Source organism: Ambystoma mexicanum, chromosome 2p (genome assembly GCF_040938575.1).
Source record: "Ambystoma mexicanum isolate Mex_15411 chromosome 2p, UKY_AmexF1_1, whole genome shotgun sequence".
Classification (NCBI taxonomy): domain Eukaryota; kingdom Metazoa; phylum Chordata; class Amphibia; order Caudata; family Ambystomatidae; genus Ambystoma; species Ambystoma mexicanum.
In genome coordinates this window covers 1,380,519,712-1,380,539,399 of record NC_090923.1, presented here as the reverse complement: position 1 = coordinate 1,380,539,399, position 19,688 = coordinate 1,380,519,712, and the positions used below count along the sequence as shown (strand labels likewise).

At 45.6% G+C, this 19,688-nt stretch overlaps 1 protein-coding gene across 1 annotated transcript in view; it reads right to left on the bottom strand.

Annotated features, from left to right (window-relative positions):
• LOC138567515 (lipopolysaccharide-induced tumor necrosis factor-alpha factor homolog) overlaps positions 1–19,688 on the bottom strand; it is a 302,792-nt gene that overhangs the window by 107,449 nt on the left and 175,655 nt on the right. Inside the window, exon 4 of the mRNA XM_069645785.1 lies at positions 16,145–16,231. Coding sequence (XP_069501886.1) covers positions 16,145–16,231 — 87 coding nt within the window. The remainder of the gene's footprint in view (positions 1–16,144; positions 16,232–19,688) is intronic.

Here is a 19,688-nt window from a genome sequence, read left to right as displayed (position 1 = left end):
CCACAACCTGTCGGTGCATGGTTTATAGTTCTGAAACTAAGGCATCAGCAGATGGTACAATGCTCATAACAATTGGGTGCAACGGGAACATCTTTGGCTGTTGTGCATAGGTACATCAAGTGGGGAAGAGACGATGAAAGTGTGCAGGGTGTTGATATAGGCTATATCTGCTGTATCCAGATAATCATCCAAGCTGTCTGGAAGGGCGTTTGTTTGACACCACAAGTATTCCTGACTGCCCGTTAGTTTGTGGGTGTTAGCCTGAACTTAATCCCCTGTGATTTCCTCACCTCTTTTCTCGATCCCCCTACGAAAAGCAAAAACCCTCTTAGAAGGATCTCTAATGACAATTACAATAAAGTATGTCCCGCTGATTTGCAGGAATGTATGGATAGCATTATGGCCTCCACGCAGAATGCTGACTCCCCCGAAACCTTAGCTAAGATTTTCGATTCCACACTTAGTCGTCTAATAGACAGACTTGTGACCTTAAGGATTAAAACTGTTAGGGACATCTTAAGCCATCACAAATGGTTTACTGCAGACCACAACTCATTGAAAATAGAAAAACGTAAAGCGGAAGCAATATGGCTTAGGCAACCGCCCAATAAAAAAAAAAGGAACAACTGGAAAGACCTGGAAAAAATCTATAAATCCTCCATCTTTGACAACAAGAAGAACTTTTTCAACCAGCAAATAGTTAAGGCTAATAACAATCCCCAAAAACTATTTGATATCCGTAAATTCTTGGACAAGCCAGAAGCTCTGCATTCCGATTTTATCCCCTCAAGCCAAGACTGCACAAGGGCCCAATTGGCTTTCGAAGCTAAGGTGTTGAAAACCCGGGAAATGATCAAGAATGATCTGTCTAAAATGCTCCCCGTCCCTTCCTATGTGATTCAACCTGATATAGTAGAGCGCCCTAATTTTCTTTTTTTCTGCTGTCACTATCCCCGAGATAATCAAAATATTGGCCATTTTATGGCCGTCCTCTTGCCCAGGTAATCCAATTCCACCCAAACTTGTACTTGCAGACAAGGAAATGTTTGGTCCTTTCTTTGTCCGCTTTGTCAATTCCTCCTTTAAATGGAAACTGGTACCTACCTCCATCAAGGCAGTCACTGTAACACCACATTTGAAAAAACATGGGTTCGACCCTAATGACTCCAACAACCTCAGACCAATTACCTACTGCGATTTTCTGCAAAAAATCCTAGACAAGGTTGCAACCATTCAGTTTCAAGCATTTATCAAAAAGACAGAAATCCTACATCCCAGGCAGTTGGGTCTTAGACCCTCTCACAGTACCATGATGGCCCATATAGGTTTACAGTCTTTTATGCTTGATATTGCTGACAGGGGTAAGGCTGGCCTTTTAGTCCTTCTGGACTTATTGGCCACGTTTGACCTCTTAGACCATGAACTCCTCATATCTACCCTTAAAAGAACTGATCAGTGTTGTGAAGACTCCATCACTTGGTTCCAGTCCTTTTTATCTCAACGGGTTTCTAAAGCATGCTGGGGCCAAGAAACCTCTCCCCTATCATCTGTTACCTGCAGCATTCCTCAGGGGGCTTGGATGTCCCCTCTCTTGTTTAATCTGTACATTCGACCCCTTTGTGATGCCTTAGATGAAAACAAGGTGTTTTTTTTTTACTAATTATGCTGACAACAACCAGATAGTCTTTGAACTATCTGGTATCTATGAACTTGATTCAGCATGCCTCAAACACATCTACACTCAGATTGAGTCGTGGATGAATCATCACTGGATGTGTTTAAACAGCAACAAGACCGAGCTTTTGATCTTCGGTCTGCCTCATGCTAGAGGGAATCTGCAACCTGACTACAAGTCTTTTGTCATTCACGACTGTATAATACTAGTCACAGACAAGGTAAAAACCTTAGGTTTCTACTTAAACGCTGCTTTAAACCCTGACACCAGTGTTAGCCAGACTTCGAGATCTTGCTTGTACCATCTCTATCTGCTTAGAGCCACCCCCTTTTCTTTCTGAGACTAGCTGCGCTTCCATCGCTCGTGCTACTGTTCTCTCGCAGCTGGACTATTACAATGCTCTACTCCTGGGCTCTTGCAAGAAAAATCTGGCCAAACTACAAGTTTCCCAAAATGATGCTATACGTATCATCAAAGGTAAATGAAGTAGAGACCCCATCTTCAGTACTCAGAGATCCCTTCACTGGCTGCCTATTGTGCCAGACACACAATTCAAAGCTGCCTTGTTCGTTCATAGATGTCTCTATTGGCCTGCCCCAGCATACATTACGAACGTTGTCTCCCTCCACCTTCCAACATGGTTGGATTGGCCCCTCGGCCTTTCGGCCTGTGGCCAGGCCGAAATCGTCCCTGGAGAGTGGGGGCCAGTTTCTGGCCATACCTGGGCCGGTTTGGAAGAAAAGAAAATTGAAAAAAAACAAAAACTTCCAATTAAAAAAAAAAGCCTTTCATCCTTCTTAGGTCGATAAATGAGTACCGACACAGGTTGAGTTATATTGTATGCATATTTGTTCTATAAAAAAGAGCTTAAGCGTAAGTGCTATACAATAACATATATCATTTGGCCTTGGACGTCTGCTTGGGTTCACAGTAATTTAGTGTACTTAGTAACGATGCTATTTGATGCCACTTCCTGTTTTGTCAAGGGGTGAAAGGTCGTGTTTCCGGTGATCTCATCAGAGTTCAAGGGTCATGAGAGTCGTTTGGCAAGGGGTGGGCCACTTTTTTGAGGCGAGAGGTGGGCCACTTTTTTTTGGGTGACCGAGCCTATTTCTTGTCCCAGTCCGACCCTGCCTCCCAAAGAGAGTCCTTCGCTCCTCCAATGAAGCCCTTGTGACACAACCCATCTTTAAGTGTTCAAATGGCCAGGGGAAATCTTTCCCTGTTGCATCAGCCCGGCTTTGGAATTCACTGCCCCTGGCCTTGAGAGTTGAAACTAACTTGGCCAGGTTTCATAGGGAAAACCTACCTATTCGAGTACTCTCTCTTCTGTTTGGTTTTCCTTGTGATACTGTCTTGTTCTTTCTGTTCGTCGCATTGTGTTTTTGTCCGCCTACATGCTGCGCCCGATGCCTGCGGGCTTTCGGCACTATATAAATAAATAAAAATATGTGAGTACAGTTGAGAACAAAGATGTGGCACGTACTTTGAACATCTGTCAGAGATAATCTTCTCTGGTAAGTCGTGTTGGCGGTAAATCTTGTGAAAGAACACTATTGCCAAGTGGTTGGCTGTGAGTATAGCAGTTAGCAATGTGAAATGGGCTAGCTTTGACCACCATGATACAGGTCTATCACCACCATGATACAGGTCTTTCCATTGGCAAGGAAAGGTCTGCGATGAAGTCTTGGGCGCTGCTGTGCCAAGGATATAGGGACATTCCAGAGGACAATAGAGGCCCTCTTGCCTTTGTCTTGATGTGTTGTTCTGGGCACAGACAGGACAGGAGTCAATGTAGTCGTGGACATGTTTGGCTATAACAGGCCAACCATTGTGTGGTACTGTTTTGGAATTTCTGTTGAAACGAGGGACCGCAGGATCATTAGCCATGTCTTGGCATACTCATAGCGCAAATAACTGAAGGATACAGAGGAAGTGTATAGCCGGATGAATTAGTGTAGGAGGAGTCCCTTTGTTTGTATTTGTGGCTAGAGAGCGGGACAAAGCATCTGCTTGTTGATTTGCGGTCCCTGGGATGAAGGTTATGAGGAAATATTATTGTGCAAAGAAAAATGCCCATAGGGCAGAGGTCTTCAAACTGTGGGGCTCGCACCCCCAGGGGGGCGCAGCCGCATCCCATGGGGGGGGCTTCAGAGGCAGCATGAAATGTAAAAAAAAATATATACATGTATATATATATATTTTTTTTTAGATTGGAGGAAATGGGAAGGGGCAGCTCACATGGTCAGACTGGACCATAAAACGGTCTTAGGCACCAATGAAAAAATGGCCAGCAGTTGCAAATGGATATGGATATTCAGTCCAACGGCTATTCTTGCAATGTAAAGACTTCATGTACTGCTAGTTGCAATATCGGTTTAAACCATGACACGGCAGTGGCCCCCTTGTCTGTGAAGCTTCCTTGATGGCCAGAAGCTCTTTCTCAATCACAGCGTAGTTCACTTTGCTAGTTTTTAGTTTACTTGAGTAGTATGCTACCGGATGTTCCAGCATGGTAGAAGGATTGGATGGCAATAAGACTGCTCCAACAGCAACTTTGGAAACATCAGCTTCCACGATAAACGGCCAGGCATCATCTGTATGTTGTAAAATTGGCACTTTTATAGATGCGGCTTTCAAGGACTAAAATCCTCTTTCAGCGTAGTCGTCCCATATGAATGTCTGATTGGACCATTGAAGACATGCAATGTCAGCAATCAGGTGAGCAAAGACTGCGATGAAACCTTGGTAATAATTAGCAAACCCCAGAAAACGCGGAGCGGACTTCACATTGTGGGGACTCTTCCACTAGAGGATGGCCTGCACTTTCCTGGGATCCACCTCTATCCCTTTGTCAGGGACAATGTAGCCTACGAATTCTATTGGTGCCTTATGGAAAACACACTTCTCTGGCTTGGTGTTCAGGTAAGAAGTAGCCAAATGGGTCAACACCCCAAACACATGCTATTGGTGGTTGTGCAATGTTCGTGAGAAGACAAGAATGTCATCAAGGTATACTCAAACAGAGAGGCCGATAAGATCAGAGAAAATGTAGTCTATGAACCTCTGGAAGACGGCTGGAGCATTACAAAGACCGAAAGGCATTACTTCATATTCATAATGCCCCATAGGTTTTTTGAGGGCTGTCATACACTCATCTCCCTGTTTTATACGGAGGAGATGGTAAGCTCCACGTAAATCCAACTTAGTGAACATCCTGAATGAATGTCAGGATTACAGTATATCATTGATTAACGGTCAAGGGTATCAATCGTTTACTGTGATTTTGTTCTGATCAACATAATCCATGCTTGGCCAAAGAGTGCTTTCTATTTTCGGTACAAAGAATAAAAGGAGTACAGCCGGGGACTATGAAGATGTGATGTAACCTGTGGCTAGGCTTTCCTCCAAATATTTCAGCAATTTTGCTAATTCTTGTGGAGTTAATAAATACACTCGACCATTAAAAATGTATTTGTCAGGTATTAGGTTTATCTCACAATCAAAATGGCAGTGGGTGGCAAAGGCATCTTCAGGATCCGAAAAGACTCTCCAGAATCCGTGGTAGAGTCCAGCTACATCATGCAGGGAACAGAGTTGATGGGACAAGGAATCACCAGACATCAGAGAAGGAGTTATTAAACCAAGCTGAGGACTGGAACATCGCTCTGTGCATTGATTGGAGCTAAGGATCACTGTTTCAGTGGTCCAGTTGATATATGGGTTGTGATACATCAGCCAAGGAAGACCTAACAGAACTGGGTACAAGGGTGTACAAATGACATCCAAGGTGCTCAGAGTATTGGTTGATGGTCAGTTGTAATGTAACGGAATGTTGATGGATAGTATCAGAGGACAGAGGTGTGCCATTGATGACGTTAACCGTAATCAGTATGGCCTTTTCTTTCAAGTCAATGTAATTGCCTGATGCCCCAGAGTCCAACAGATCAATCCAATGGATGGGTGCAGTTGATGCTTCCCATTGCAAGCTTTTTTCAAGAGCCAAAAAAGCGAGCACCGGGCATCAGCGTCATCCATATGACTTTTCCTGGGGGAAGATGTGTGGGGTTTTCTAGGCTTGTTGCTTCATACCCTTCTGACAGCAAGCCCAACAGTTTCCCACCGGTCTCATTGGGCATAGCAGACAGGAAAGCAAATAGTGCCCAGAACCACTGTAGTATACACAGAGGTGAAGCTTGCATTGTCTTCTTTTCTCCAGCTTTTGTTAGTGGTTCCTGCACAGTTCCCTACTGCTTCAGCTCACCTTAAGCGCATTCCGCTGACTGATTGATTGATTGATTGGTTATTTATTATGCTCATATACACAAGTATTTCAAGGTGCAACCAGGCAAGGGGATGGGGAACAAAGGGAAGATAAGACAAACGATCTTACTAGGCCTAGTGTCATTTAGATCATGCAAGTGCGCTTTAGATTGTGCAAGTGCACTGGTGATGAAGGTGCCGACAGTAGGAGCTTGACCAACAGCTCTCCTGACTTCGACCATTTTGCTTTTACCTCAATTTTTGTTTAAGTGGTGATCGATCCAGATCACCTGTTCGATGAGGGCTTGTCAACCATCAGGTCCTGTCACATGCATCAGCTCATCCTAATATTCTTCTCTCCCTGTCGAAACGAGGCCCTTTTCTTTTGGATTTCTGTCCATTTTGTGAATCAGCCACCAATTGTAGGAACCCGCTTTCCTAGGCAATGACGTCTCACGGTCTCTGCTTAATGCCCACCAGTTGATTGTGGGCTTTGGACACCAAATTCGGTGACTGAAAGACGTTCCAAAATGTCTTCTCGAAGTCAGCAAAGTTGCTGAGAATGGGACTGTTTACCGACACTTAGGGAGTGGCCCAGAAAAGCGCACTCCCGGTCAAGTCCCGTAGGATGTATCCTATCTGAGCTTTATCATGCATGAAGTGGATGGACCGAAAGAGGAACTGGATTTTGCAATGGTTTCAAAACTCAGACAGCCTGCATGGGTTTCTGAGAAACTTCATAGAAGACGAATGAGTCATGGTTTCTTCATTTGCAGTAAACGTCGTGCCACGGTTTATGGCAGCCTTCTAGATGGTGTTTTCCTGTTGCAAAGCGGTGACCTGCAGGCGTAACACCTGCACTTTGTCTATTGGGGCGTGAACACCTTCAATATGGAAACTGAGAGGTAAGCGTCTTAATCTATCAAGCTGCACGCCCTGTTGGCACTGTGCACTTGTGGGTGTGGTCAGTGTTTTTCTCTTGGTGATGCCCATATTGAGTTAGGTAATACAAGAAGCTGGGCCCAACTGTTTGTGATCTATTTGCGGGGACTCGTTCCCTACAATATGGGATGACCTCCCAATATTATAGTGTAGAGTGCAAGCACTGCCTGGGAGAGGATCCTGGTCAATTGTATCCCAGAAGTCCAGAGGGACGAAAAGCAAGGAGCTGGTGTCTAGAGGTAAGCATGGAGAATAACAGGCATATTTGTAAAGCGCACGTTCACCCCCAAAGGGGCATCTTGGTGCTAATAACAGATGTTTATTGTTAACCAATTTAATAGTACTCATTTTATCGACCTCGGAAGGATGAAGGGCTGAGTGGACCTACCGAGATTCGAACCTGTGACTGTGAGGTCAAACTCAGGGCCCTGTAGTGGATACATTAGTCCACTGAGCCACAGACCCGAGATAAGAGTAGTCCAGGTAGGGGAAGGAGAGTGGGCGTAGACCAGAAGGCAGGACAAAGAGAGACAGCAGAGAAGGAGCAGGAAGGCCAGGAAAGGAGACATAAGGGGGCAGGCAGAAAAATGAAACACCGAAGCACTAAACTGCAATAAGAAACACTGTGTTGTTTGGTCCTGGCTTGCTTCGAGACGCCACCGCCACACAACAAGACTTCATGGGCCATGATATGCGGGTGGTTTACCAACGGGGAGGCCACATCTTTTGCAAATACGCAGGAGCAATGTTTACGTGCTGTGGGCATGTGCGCGTTGATGTGTCATGGCGACACCCAGGCACGGAGCAGGATGGCCCGTCCCGATGCCGTGGGCTGCTGCTGCCCACCAGGTCTGGTCAAGCCCCTGCAGCCCCCACTGGTGCCACCAGGAAAAGAGGAGTCGGCGCCACACAGGTAAGAAGTGAGGGGCACTGTGAATCCGGTGCGTCACCGGTGCTCGTCGAGGGGCACCGCGGCAGGGTGCATGACACATATCCTTTTTTTCTTTTGCTTCCCCTACAGTTCCTAGCGGTTTACCAACCTGCACACGTTCTATCACTTTTCAATCTATTTTCAACTCTGCTGTTCATTCTGTTCAGTCCTCCCGCCTCTGCATATACAACTACTTCCGTTACCACCCTTGATTGGCTGCCTAACCCTCCAAGACTAAAGTCTCGATTTCTGTTTTGCTTTTAGACATATCCCCTCTCTTACTACTATCAATTCCCCCTGTCCTCCCCACGTGATGCTACTAATTATTCCCTCGCTGATCCACCTTATATTCCGCCGTGCCTCTTCTCACCTTTGCACCTATACTCTGGAATGTTCTACGGCGTTTCATCTGCTTTGCACCCACTCTCTCTCTGGACCTCTTTCTCTCTCCACGGAGACAAACTAACAACCTCTCTAAAGTCTTCATAAATTGTCATTCTGCTGATTCTCTTTGTGTTTCAACTTCAATTAATTTCTATTCTGTTTATTTAACACGTGTGAAGCGCTTTCGCCAAGGACTTAATTTAATTTATATTTTTATAGTTTATTTGTATAACTTGTATAGGACACATAAACCCCAAATGGTACGAGGCGGCTTTGCAAAATATCATCATGGAAAGACAAAACAAACAAAGAAACACAATTATTGCAAAATAAATTGCAATCTAAATAAATAACTAAACTATGAAAAAGTAGCAGCATCATTCATAAGTGCTGAGAATATTTACACAACAAAGTCAAAAAAGAAACAATGGTATCAAGGGTAAGCCAGAGAAAACAGATGTCTTTTTCAAACTTTTCTCTTCGGACAGAAAATAAAGTGGACACATAGGATGGGGTAACGATTTCCAGAGCTGTGGCGCAGCAACTGAGAAACTCTCTGGGAGGTGGCTGCTTTTGAGGGTTTCTGGAATCTCAAGCCTCAGAAGAACAGGAGTATTACAAAGCCCAACCGCCTTTTTGCGGTTATCAGCAGGAAACACACTTTGAAGTTCTTAGCAAGCCAGAGTAGAGAAATAAAGGTAGGGATAATGTGATCCGATTGGCAGGAGCCGCACACCGCAGCAGGCAGGACACCTCTTAAGCACTTTAAAGGAGAAAAGGGCGGCCATTAGGAAATGCAATCCACCCTGCAGGTGAAACATGGCACGAGCCTGGAAGGCCCAACAATATCAAATGTAGACTGGAGATCTTAATGCGTCACAAAAAAAGACAAGTCAAACATATAAGATTGGAATATTTCCGGAGTATAGGGTTTAAAACTTAGGGTAGAGTCCAAGGAACCAGCAGAAGGTACAGGAATAGGTGAGATACACATAATAAAAGTGCGGAACGCTGGGGCTGAACAAGGGAGCGAAGAATGGGAAATAAGGATGACCTGTTGGGTTCAATTTGAAGAAGAGCCGGGTCATTCAGCCTTCAAAAATGAAATGTAAATGAAGGCCTGAGGCCCGATGGTGTGGATTGATTTGGTCTCGGAGGTAGGTGACTGTCTTGCCATTCAAGCATTTGTAAGTAAGAAAAAGGACGTGGAAGGTGAACTTGGACTGCAGCAGGAGCCAGCGGGACTATCTGAGGTGGGAGAAGAAAAACTGGCATTATTTGAGACTAAGGAGGAACCTGTATGAGAATTGGGGGTAGAGCACAAGAATATGCAGATCACTGCGCTGATCATGATTGTTAGCGGTGGTTCCTGCTGCCGGTGATAGGTTCTTATGAGACGGTGCTCTTCCGTATCAGCGAGTTTAGGATGGGTTTGGCTAAGAACCAGGATCACCCAGGTGCTGGGCCACTGATAATACAGTTTATGATATAATAGGTTGTTTATAACGTGCTTAATACCCAGAGATTTCTAAGCACGGACCCGGGGATCGAACCTGTGGTGCTTTGTGTCGTCTTGCTTTCAAGGCGAGCACGTTGCCCCTGAGCTATCCGCCCGAGACAGTTAGTTTACTTGAATTGGCTAGCAATAAATGAAAAGTCTTGTCACATGTTTTTTCATAAACAAAGGTGATTTAATTACACACTTCAAGCCGACACGTGTTTCGACCCGAAATGGGTCTTTTTCAAGGCTGTAGTGAGTATCCATGATGTGCAATAGTGTTCATTATCAGTTGTGAACCCCTGAGTAGTGAGAACCAAGGTGAGTTGATTGTTAGCAAACCAGTGAACACAGAGTTTGGTTCGATTGTATTGTGACAGGTTGGTGCACAGATGTGATGTGGTAACAGTTATTTATATACGCAAGGCATACATGATGATCACACCACAACCTTTTATTCTCAAATGTATAAACTCCAACCGATCCAACACAACTGTTGCACCCTATGTCACTCACAACTATCACATTCATACAATTGTAATGTAATCATTCTGTATGCCATGCGTATGTAAATAACTGTTAAATGGTTAAAAGAACAGGACTGGAAGACAGGGGGGAGAAAAGTGATGGTGTGAGGGACACTGGAAGGGTGGGTGTGGGGCAAATGCAAAAAAACATTGGGTGTCTCCTCCAAAAATACTTTTGGCATGTTTTAAAAACTCATGGAGCAGTCTCGCTAAAGATGGCAGAATGTCTGCTCCAGCTTGACAGGATACTAACAAAGCAAATATCTGTCATGCCGCAGTCCTGGAAACATTGGCATAGATGGAGAATCCCATGTTGGACTGCTCCGGTCTAGTCCTCACCCAAGATGGCATCCGCTGTCTTTATCTGTGGTCTGTGACGTCTGCACATCACGTTGTATCTGTCTTTGGAAACTCGCTGTGCTGGTTTCGCTTTTGCAACCATGTTTATTACTCCTTGCATTCACTTCTGGACCATCCTTGTTTTCCCCCGTCTGGAGCTCTCTACTAGTGTATTCCTTCTGCCTTCTGTATCCTCTGTATTTTCCAAACTCTGTTCGTTTTAGTTCCTTCAGTCTTTTTGGGGCTTTCGCTGTTTCTATCACCCTAAGCTCCACATTTCCTGTTTATCCACCAATGTTTTCTGCAGGGTTTGCTTTCTCGTTCCCCTTTTTTCGGCTTAATTGCCACTTGTTACCTCTTACGGTTCCCCCTCTCGGGGAACCGGTTATCTCTCCTGTCATAGCTGTATTCTGCGGTTGCAGGGCTTAATGTGTATTCCGCTCTTATTTACATTTCTGTTTCCGGGGAAGCAGTGGTTTTCTTTAGCCACATCGCTGCAACGAGAGAACTCTTTCTCGTCTGCATTCTGTCTTACCTGTCTGTGCTCGCCGCCTTCTAGGCATTCTGTCTTACCTGTCTGTGCTCGCCACCTTCTCGGCACTCTGTCTTACCTGTCTGTGCTTGCCGCCTTCTCTGCATTCTATCTGCGAACCTCTCGTTACTTACCTGATAGACTCTTTCTCTCTCTCAGGTTCTGGTCCTTTCGGAATACGTTGTATTGCTCTCTTTTCCTTTTCCACCTCATTTCTTTGACATAGTCTTATCTTCAGTCACTCTCCTGCTACATGCTGAGAATCTTTAGACTTACTCCTTCTACATCACGGCAATCACATCTTGCCACGGAAGGATTCTACCCGTACGAACACCTTTTGGAAGAGGACAATATCTTAGTGTTCAAGAACTGTGAACCTATTGTTATAAACGAGAATCACTCACCATCCTACCAGGATTTTTTGGTGCTTGGCGGCTTTTTCCCTGGTATTGGGCCTGGTATTGGGCTGGGCTCCCTAGGGTTGCCTTTGGTGTGGGTTCTCAGATCCCGGCAGGGTGGCCTCTGGAGGAGCTCGTCCTTATTTGCACGACAAGAAGAAGAAGGTTACGAAGGGGAAACCCAAGGAAGACTGAAAGGCCCGATCAAGAATCTCAGAGGACTCTCGAGACAGTACTTCTGAAGACAGAGATGAGGAGGGGTCTCGGGTGGGTTCCCCAGTTTCGGACAATATCTAAGTCATGGATAAATGAAAAGTGCCAGTCAGGGCCCTTCCTCTACATGACAATACTCGGGCTGCCAAACCACCTCTCCAAACCAACAACTCTAAGAGAGATGGGAGGGAACCCAAACTTTGGATGAATGATGATAAGAAAAGATTGGATACCTATGAGCAAGCTCTAAACCTATATCTGATCATAGGCAACTCTCTTTTCATTAAGAAAGAACCCATATAATTAACGTTTATGGACCGAAGTACAGCATTTGATAAGACCAATAGAGCCAGACTATGGTGTGTTTTGGTGCAGATTCAATGCCCAATGGAGTTAGTTAATATCCTTGCTAAATTACATGATGGAACTTCTGCCCGCGTCAGATCGGGTGCTAGCGAGACATGTATGATATGATATGATGATATGATGATATGATATGGCATTTATAACGCGCCTATACACAAGTGTTCCAAGGCGCGACGAGGCAAGGGAGGGGAACAAAGGGAGGACAGACAACGCTCCTACTAGGCCAGGTGTCATTCAGATCGCGCAAGTGTGTGGGAAGGGGGCAGGTAGCCGGTGCAGTTCCAGTAATACCCAGGAGGTCAGCAGAGGAGAGGAGGAGAAAAAGCAGAGGCAAAAAGAAAGGTTTTGAGGTGCTTCCGGAACCGGAGATGATTCTCCTCAAGTTTAAGGGAGGCAGGGAGGCTATTCCAGAGGGAGACCCTAGTCGAAGAAAGAGATCTATCCCCAAATCGTTGCTTAGAGAAGCGCCTGACTCTGAGGGAGTTGAAGGAGGATGAGCGGAGAGCTCGAGAAGGAAGATATTTAGGGAGAGAGAGTTGAGGTATTGGGGCCCCAGGACCCAGAAGGTTTTGGGGACGATGCAGAGGGTTTTGAGCTTAATCCTCACAGCCACTGGGAGCCAGTCCAGAGATTTCAGTGCTGGAGAGATACGATCCCTGGGCTTGAGGCCAAGGACAAGTCTCGCAGTCCTGTTCTGGATAAGTTGCAGAGAGTACCAACTCTCTCCCGGTAAACACTGTGTTCTGGACCCTCTTTTATTTTCCTTGTATATCAATGATTTATACAGAGTATTAGTGACTAGAGGAGCATATTTTCCCACACTTGGAGGCTTTGACCTCCATGTAGTTGCAAACGCAGATGACACTGAGCTGATCAATCGCTAGGACTCCATGATCATTGCAGCTTTTGATTGATATATACACTTTTTTAATGAATAGACTGGACCTTGCAGTAGATGCTTTGAAGTCAGGCATTTTAATATGTAATCAAAATAAAAAGAAACATGAGCACAGACTAGTCAATGATGAAGGAATAATCAGTGATGAGACCCAGTCTAAAATAACTGTTTGCAGGCCCTTGCTGTAGAGGCACTGGCCACGCTTGGAAGCCAAAAGAGGAAGATGTCATGGTCCACTCCGTCCAATATTTAGCGGTTTGCCAGAATTGGCAGTCTTGGGGAGTCATTGGCTGCCTTGTCTAGAATATCATCCCACATTGCCCCCTGTGCTGACCCCATTTCTTGCCAGAATGGACACTGACAGGCATTTGCCCTGGTAATATGGATGCTTTCACTTTAGGGACAACAAAGTTACAATGTGGGCAGAAGAGGAAAGGCAGTATTTCTTCAATACTTTTAGGCTTTGCTGAGTAGCTAACATGTTTAGAGAGCATTTCCGAAGCAGTGCAGACACTTGACTTGCTGGTGGTCTGCAGTGGAAGTTATATATGGCGTGTTTCCACAGTGATTACCAGGCTACTGGTAGTGCATGGATTGATAGTCTCCTTACTTGCAGTGTTGCTATTGATGTTTTTACAGGTCCTTGCTAACCTTTGTGTTCCTGAACACCAAATTGTGATATTGTTCTTTTTGGATGGTCTACAGACTTAAGAAAAGAAACAGTTATCCTAATGTGTTAACACTAATTTATATGGACAAATTAGAAGCAGCCATGGTCCTATATGTAGTCTTTAGCCTAGAATGCATAACCACAGACCAAACTGCAGAAACCGTGGTGAAAGTGACAATGTGCTGGTTGTTAGGAAAGATTTCCATTTATGTATAATTTTCCCTCCAGTTCTCACCCCCACCCTCACCCCCCAACCTTTTGCTGTTGTTTGGCGACCATAGCATGACTTTTGCCAGCGGAGTCCAGCCTTCTGCTGTACTCTGCTGGTTTGTCGCTCACTCAGTCATGGGGAAACTGACATGCCCTTAAAGACAGTCAGTACTGGGAGACTTTGTTTCCCTTAGTCTTTCATTTTGTTGCTAGTTCTTTGCAACATTTTATCAGTGCACAAAGTACCTTACAGTACAGTGCGCTGGGGTCTTTTCATTTTTAAGGCCCTAGAACCCTCAAAGGATTTATCGGTAGATGTACAATTGTGCTTTGGACAGAGCTGGGAGCAGCTGTTAGTTTTCATATATTTTTAACCCTTTCATGTGGTCCATACCGCGTTTACCACATTTTGCCCAGGACAGTGGCACGAGGTCCTTTGTTCTGTCCTTTGGCCATCTTGTCCCTTTGCCTTCCCCAGGTCGAGCAGACCTGGGAAAATCCTTATTTGGTCATGCAGACCCTCACGCAAACCGAAGCTTTCGCAGGCTTCTGCATGCCTTGTGTGTGTGCATCCAGGATGTGGGCTGGACTGTCTAGTTCCAATACACATCCTAGATGCAAGGATGTCTGGTGTGCTGGGATTGGCTGGGACCACCGTGGTCCGTGATTGGTCCACGTCTAGGATGGCTGTATGTGAGCAGATCTCTCATTGGGTCCTCTTTGTTTTGGCGCGAAGGAAATTCTGGATAAGAGAAGGCATCTTACACCAATCCCAGGTCGATGTCTTGAGATCACACCAAATTTAGCAAAGGAGACAAGTATCCTGAAACCAAGAAGCAGAGACCCGAGCAACCGCTGGTGACCCGCTGGAAGGTTTGGCATCCTGAGGCCACTGTCGTCCCGTTGGGCCCCCTGTTTCTGATCAAACTTAGAAGGTCTGCAAAGACGCTTTGACCCATTGGAATAGGGGACTAACTATTCTCGGCACCTCCACCTTAACCTTTAAGCAAGCCTTTTCTGAAGTGTTCCTGGGACAACTAGTGAACTGACCAGCTTGCACAGGACCTTTACCTTGGAACCACCGCCGTCTCAAGTTGACACTTGAGCCTTTGGAAGCTATAAGAACTGGGTATAAGGCACTCTCCCGCCGTGTTTCGTACACCTAGCATTCCTAGGTCTGGAATTAAGAAAGTACGCCTGAACCCGAGCATACACGGTCACTGTGTTGCCCGTTGTGGTGACAAACTTCATGGGTGCCTTGCTGCTGTGCCCCCCTGTGCCCTCAGCCCTGCTGCAGTGTTATTGGCCTGATCCCTTCATTAGGAGTGGAGAAATTGCCACTGTCCTGCCACAGAATCATCCCTGGAACGCATCCCCTGAAAGCCGCAGAGCCACACAATTGCAGGATTCGAACCTGTGACCGAAGTGGACTCGACTGCCGATATGTATATGTATTTTTAACATACACACCTGACTGATAGTAATTTGTAGTGTTGTTTACTGTGTGTGCTCATTGTGGGCTTTCGATCACTCTCACCCCTCCTGATTCCTAAGGCCTCATTACGACCCTGGCGGAATGGGTTAAACGGCGCCGTAAAAGGCTGCGGCGCCGTTCAACCCGTTCCGCCACATTACAAGTTCCCCTCGCGGGACACGTTAAGCACGCCTGGGAAAACCAGGCGTGCATACCGGGTCCCGCGAGGGGAAGAGGGAGCAAACAACGGGCCATCTCGTAATGGCCCGTTGTTTACTCCCTCTCCCATTCCCATTCAGCCCTATGGGGGCTGAAATGGGAATGGGGATGAACTGTGTCCGTGTCCTTGAGTGAGGAATTACCGGGCCATCCGGACTCGGAATGGTCCGGTAAGTCCTCATTCTGAGGACACGGACACGGATGCGGTTTTGCCGGCAGCCATGCCGCAAATTGCGGCATGGCTACCGGCATAACTTGTAATGAGGGCCCTAGTCTTGATCGCTGCCAATGCTACATTGATTGGTCTGGCTTGTCCAGATGGTTACCATGTTCCAAGTAACTAGGCTGGCCTTCTGAACCTCTGCCTACAAGGTCAGAGTTCAGACATCCATCTTAACACTGGTCCCTTTAAAGAAGGCACCCCTGCTAGGTTGCCCAATTAGCATGCACATTTTAGGCTTTCCCTGATATGGTGGACTCGGAAGGGTGTTTTCTGTAATTAAAAATATGCCTGAAGCAGGGGGTTGAATTAATTGGCATCGACACTATCCCATGCCAAAAAGCAGTGCCCCCTGTGGAGCAATGTCACAGAATGAGAGACTTGCCTGGTTGCCTGTACATTGCAGGTGCAGGGTTCCCTCCTATACCAGTGTAATATGGTTGTGGGTAAGCGGCTGGCGGTCCTTCCGCACCTGTTGGAAAGACATAACAGGAAAACATTAGAAGGTTTTCTTTATCAGTGGGAACAAACACATTTGCATAAATGCAAGAGGCACAGTACCCCATCTACCGATCTTCAAAGATTAGACCTTTAAGGTGAACATAGATCTCTGCAGTAGGTGCATTAATCAAGTGAAATATATTTCCTAAGACGCTAGTGCTGCTCGGTGAGTTGTGGTACTGGGGAAGTGTCTGTAACATATAAAGCATACCTGATGAATAGCTGGCTCTGTCCAAGCCTCCCTGACATCTGTGAAGACTATGGGGCTCATGTTCCATGAATTAGTAATTTGACGGCGTGGAATCGTTACCTTGCATGCTGGAATGCCAGGCAGCGTTTACTTTTGTTTGTGAGCGCTGCTTGCCATGCTCACATGGCAAGTGCTGCTCTCAAATGAAATAAAAGCCCTGCCGACATGCTGTCACGTCAGGAAGGGTTTGATTTCAACTGGAAACAGTAAGCAGTGTTCTCAATTGAAATTAAACCCTTCCCGGCATGCAAGCATGTCGGAGAGGGTTTAAATTCAATTGTACATGCTGCGCAGGGTGCACGTGCAATGGATTCCTATGGGGTCCGTCTGCTTTATGATCGTGCATAAAGCTGGTGGACCCCATAGGGATCTCCAGCATTTGTGGCGGCATGAAAATGCATGCCTCTGCAGATGCTGGAGAATTGCATGGTGGAGAGGAAGAGAGCGGCGTAAACGCAAATTCCTTTCCGCCCAGTGGAGTAACTTTACCGAAAATGTTCGGCAGGACATGACAACTGAAGGAAAGTGGCGTGGCTATAGGAAGGGTGGATGGAGGGATAACGCTAAACTACAACACCACAACAATCCCTTTCCAATGCTCTGTTATAACTTGCATAAGACTGGTGGCGTATCTTTAAAATTTAATTCTAAAGACACGCCAGTCTTCTGAAAGTTATAACACCACAGTGTGTCTTAGAATTCACTGCATAAACAACAGGAGAAAATGCGAGTCTAGCCAATTAAAAACACATACAATGCTTGCTTTATCAAGATGCACAGAATAAAGTCATGTCACAGTAAGAAAGGGCTAGACTGGCTGCCTCAACATGCCAGTCTTAGTCTAGCCATGTAATATTTCATGTTTGCCTTCCAGATACCCATAAACAAATACTGCACCTGCCCAGTGCCTCTCGCACACACATATACATACATACACTCACACTCAAGATTCATACTCATTCACCATGGACGGCATCAGGGCCTTTCAATCTTTTCAAAGAAATGAGGCCTCGAGCCTCAGAGGTTGCCCCCAGAACCTGCCCCATGTTGCCAGTCAGCACTTAGCAGTCTTGTAACACAGCAATATATTAATTTCTCTCTATTTTCGTTCTGGTGCTTAAAATGTGCACTTTGCAGTGCTTGCATTACAAACTGCATTTTCTCTTCCCACAGGATACACCAAAGTGTTATCACCTCATTGCCATCTAACACTGGTTCCTCCACATCAGCCACTTGCTGACAAAGAAGGGGTTAGAGCTCTTCAGTGGGCATTTAGTGTTTAAGCTCCCTTCTGGCTGGCCGCCTCGAGATAATTGGCGGCTATTAACCTTATCTTTGTAACCATTGTAATGTAGGCAGCCCAACGGGTGCCTCAGACCTTTTTCACTCTAAGCAGGGGGCCCCAACCATCATGTTGAAAATGGACCCCACACATCTTCTTTTCTGTCTGCCACCTAGCCAGTGACACAACAACATAGCATTCACAAACTTTATCCCACCCAGAACGTACAAACAATGCATTATTTATCATTCATTCAGACACAAAAGTCAACACACATATGCTTTCACACACTCACTCACACACATGCATCCAACACCTCCATTGCAATGCACTGTGTGCACCCAACATTCATATGTAAATTACATACACAATAACACGTAAACAGTGGCGCAGCGGCCATTGAGCAGACCATGCTTTATCCCCCCTGGCCCTGACACTCAAATTGTTGGGCTACTTTGACTTGACCTGGCTGAAGTACATTGCCATGGCAGGACAGGACCTGGCAAGCAGTGCTTCGGTGGGGCAGGGGTGCACTTTTAACAAGGGCCTGGCAATTAGTAATGATTTAACACATTGCATTGCTAGCACCTGAGTTTGTATGCATACATTTTTAGGCAATTGAAATCATCATGGGTGACTTGGTACTTGCACGTCAATGGCGTGAGCAGGGAATGAGAAACAGAAGGCAGCTCATTCTCACAGTTCTTAAGTGTGTGTTTCTGACACAGAGACTCAACAGCTTTTAACATTTAAGCTGACTAGAATAGTCTCATTAGAATATGCAGATGCACCTACAAGGTTTGCCCCTCTCCCGGCGACTCCCGCAGTCTCTAAAAGTTAGCCCCTCACTACAGGGTTAGCCCGCAGTCAGGGCCGGCCCCAGGATTTGTGGGGCCCTGGGCAGCAAAAGATGTGTGGGGCCCCTTGCAGAAAATAATGCCAAAGAATTAGTCATTAATACCCCTAGGGATCAAATAAAATTACGTTCAATATCAGATTGCTAACTGTTCATATTACGGTTGTAGCAACATTAGGAGTGAGGCTTATTTTGGAGTAGCCGACCGAGTGAGCTGAATCATTTGTAGAGATTGGGACCTCAAAAGAAGAAACTGTGACGAGGAAGAGCAGGGCAAAGAGTAATGAAGATCACCGGTAAGTAATCCAAACATACCTAAGGTGACTGCACGTTCCAAGGATGTGAGGGAAGGGATTGGTCCTGGGTCAGACAGGGCAAAGTGTGTTTGCTGCAGGATAGTGCAATTGTAACAAAGCCTATTTACCAAAAAGGTACTGAGGCAGTCAGAGTAAGCAATTCCACAGGTCTTCGAATGTCATCAATAGGGCTCAAGTCCAGAAAAAAGTGTGCGGGATCATTGACAATGGCACCGGGACTGAACGTATCCTAAAGTGGAATACGCAAATTTAATTAATTCAACTGGCCTTTCCTAATAGAAGAAAATTCGAAATAGAAATGAGCATTGTCGTTCACAAAATGAACCAATACCTGGGGGAAAAAAACAGCTAGAGGAGATTTTTTCTAGAACACTGCTGCAAAGTATAAAAGGTGTGCACCCTTTTAACCCAAAAATATATATTGAAATACTCTATGGAAAGCAAAATACAATTACAAGACATGTGCTTTGAAGACACTTTCATGTGGTTTTGTGGCTTCAAATCCTGGTGGGTGAAAACTTGAGTCTACAAGCTTTTTTGCATGCTGGCCTCAAAAACACACAAGGGGGATGGAGTCAGCGCTGAAAAAAGTGAGCGGACGCTGTCAACCCACATGTAATCTCAACATGTACACTGAAAATCAACACAGGACCAGGGAGAACATCTTCAGTCCAGCAACCTCTCTTCCCACATGCATGGACCTGGTAAATCATCACAACAAAG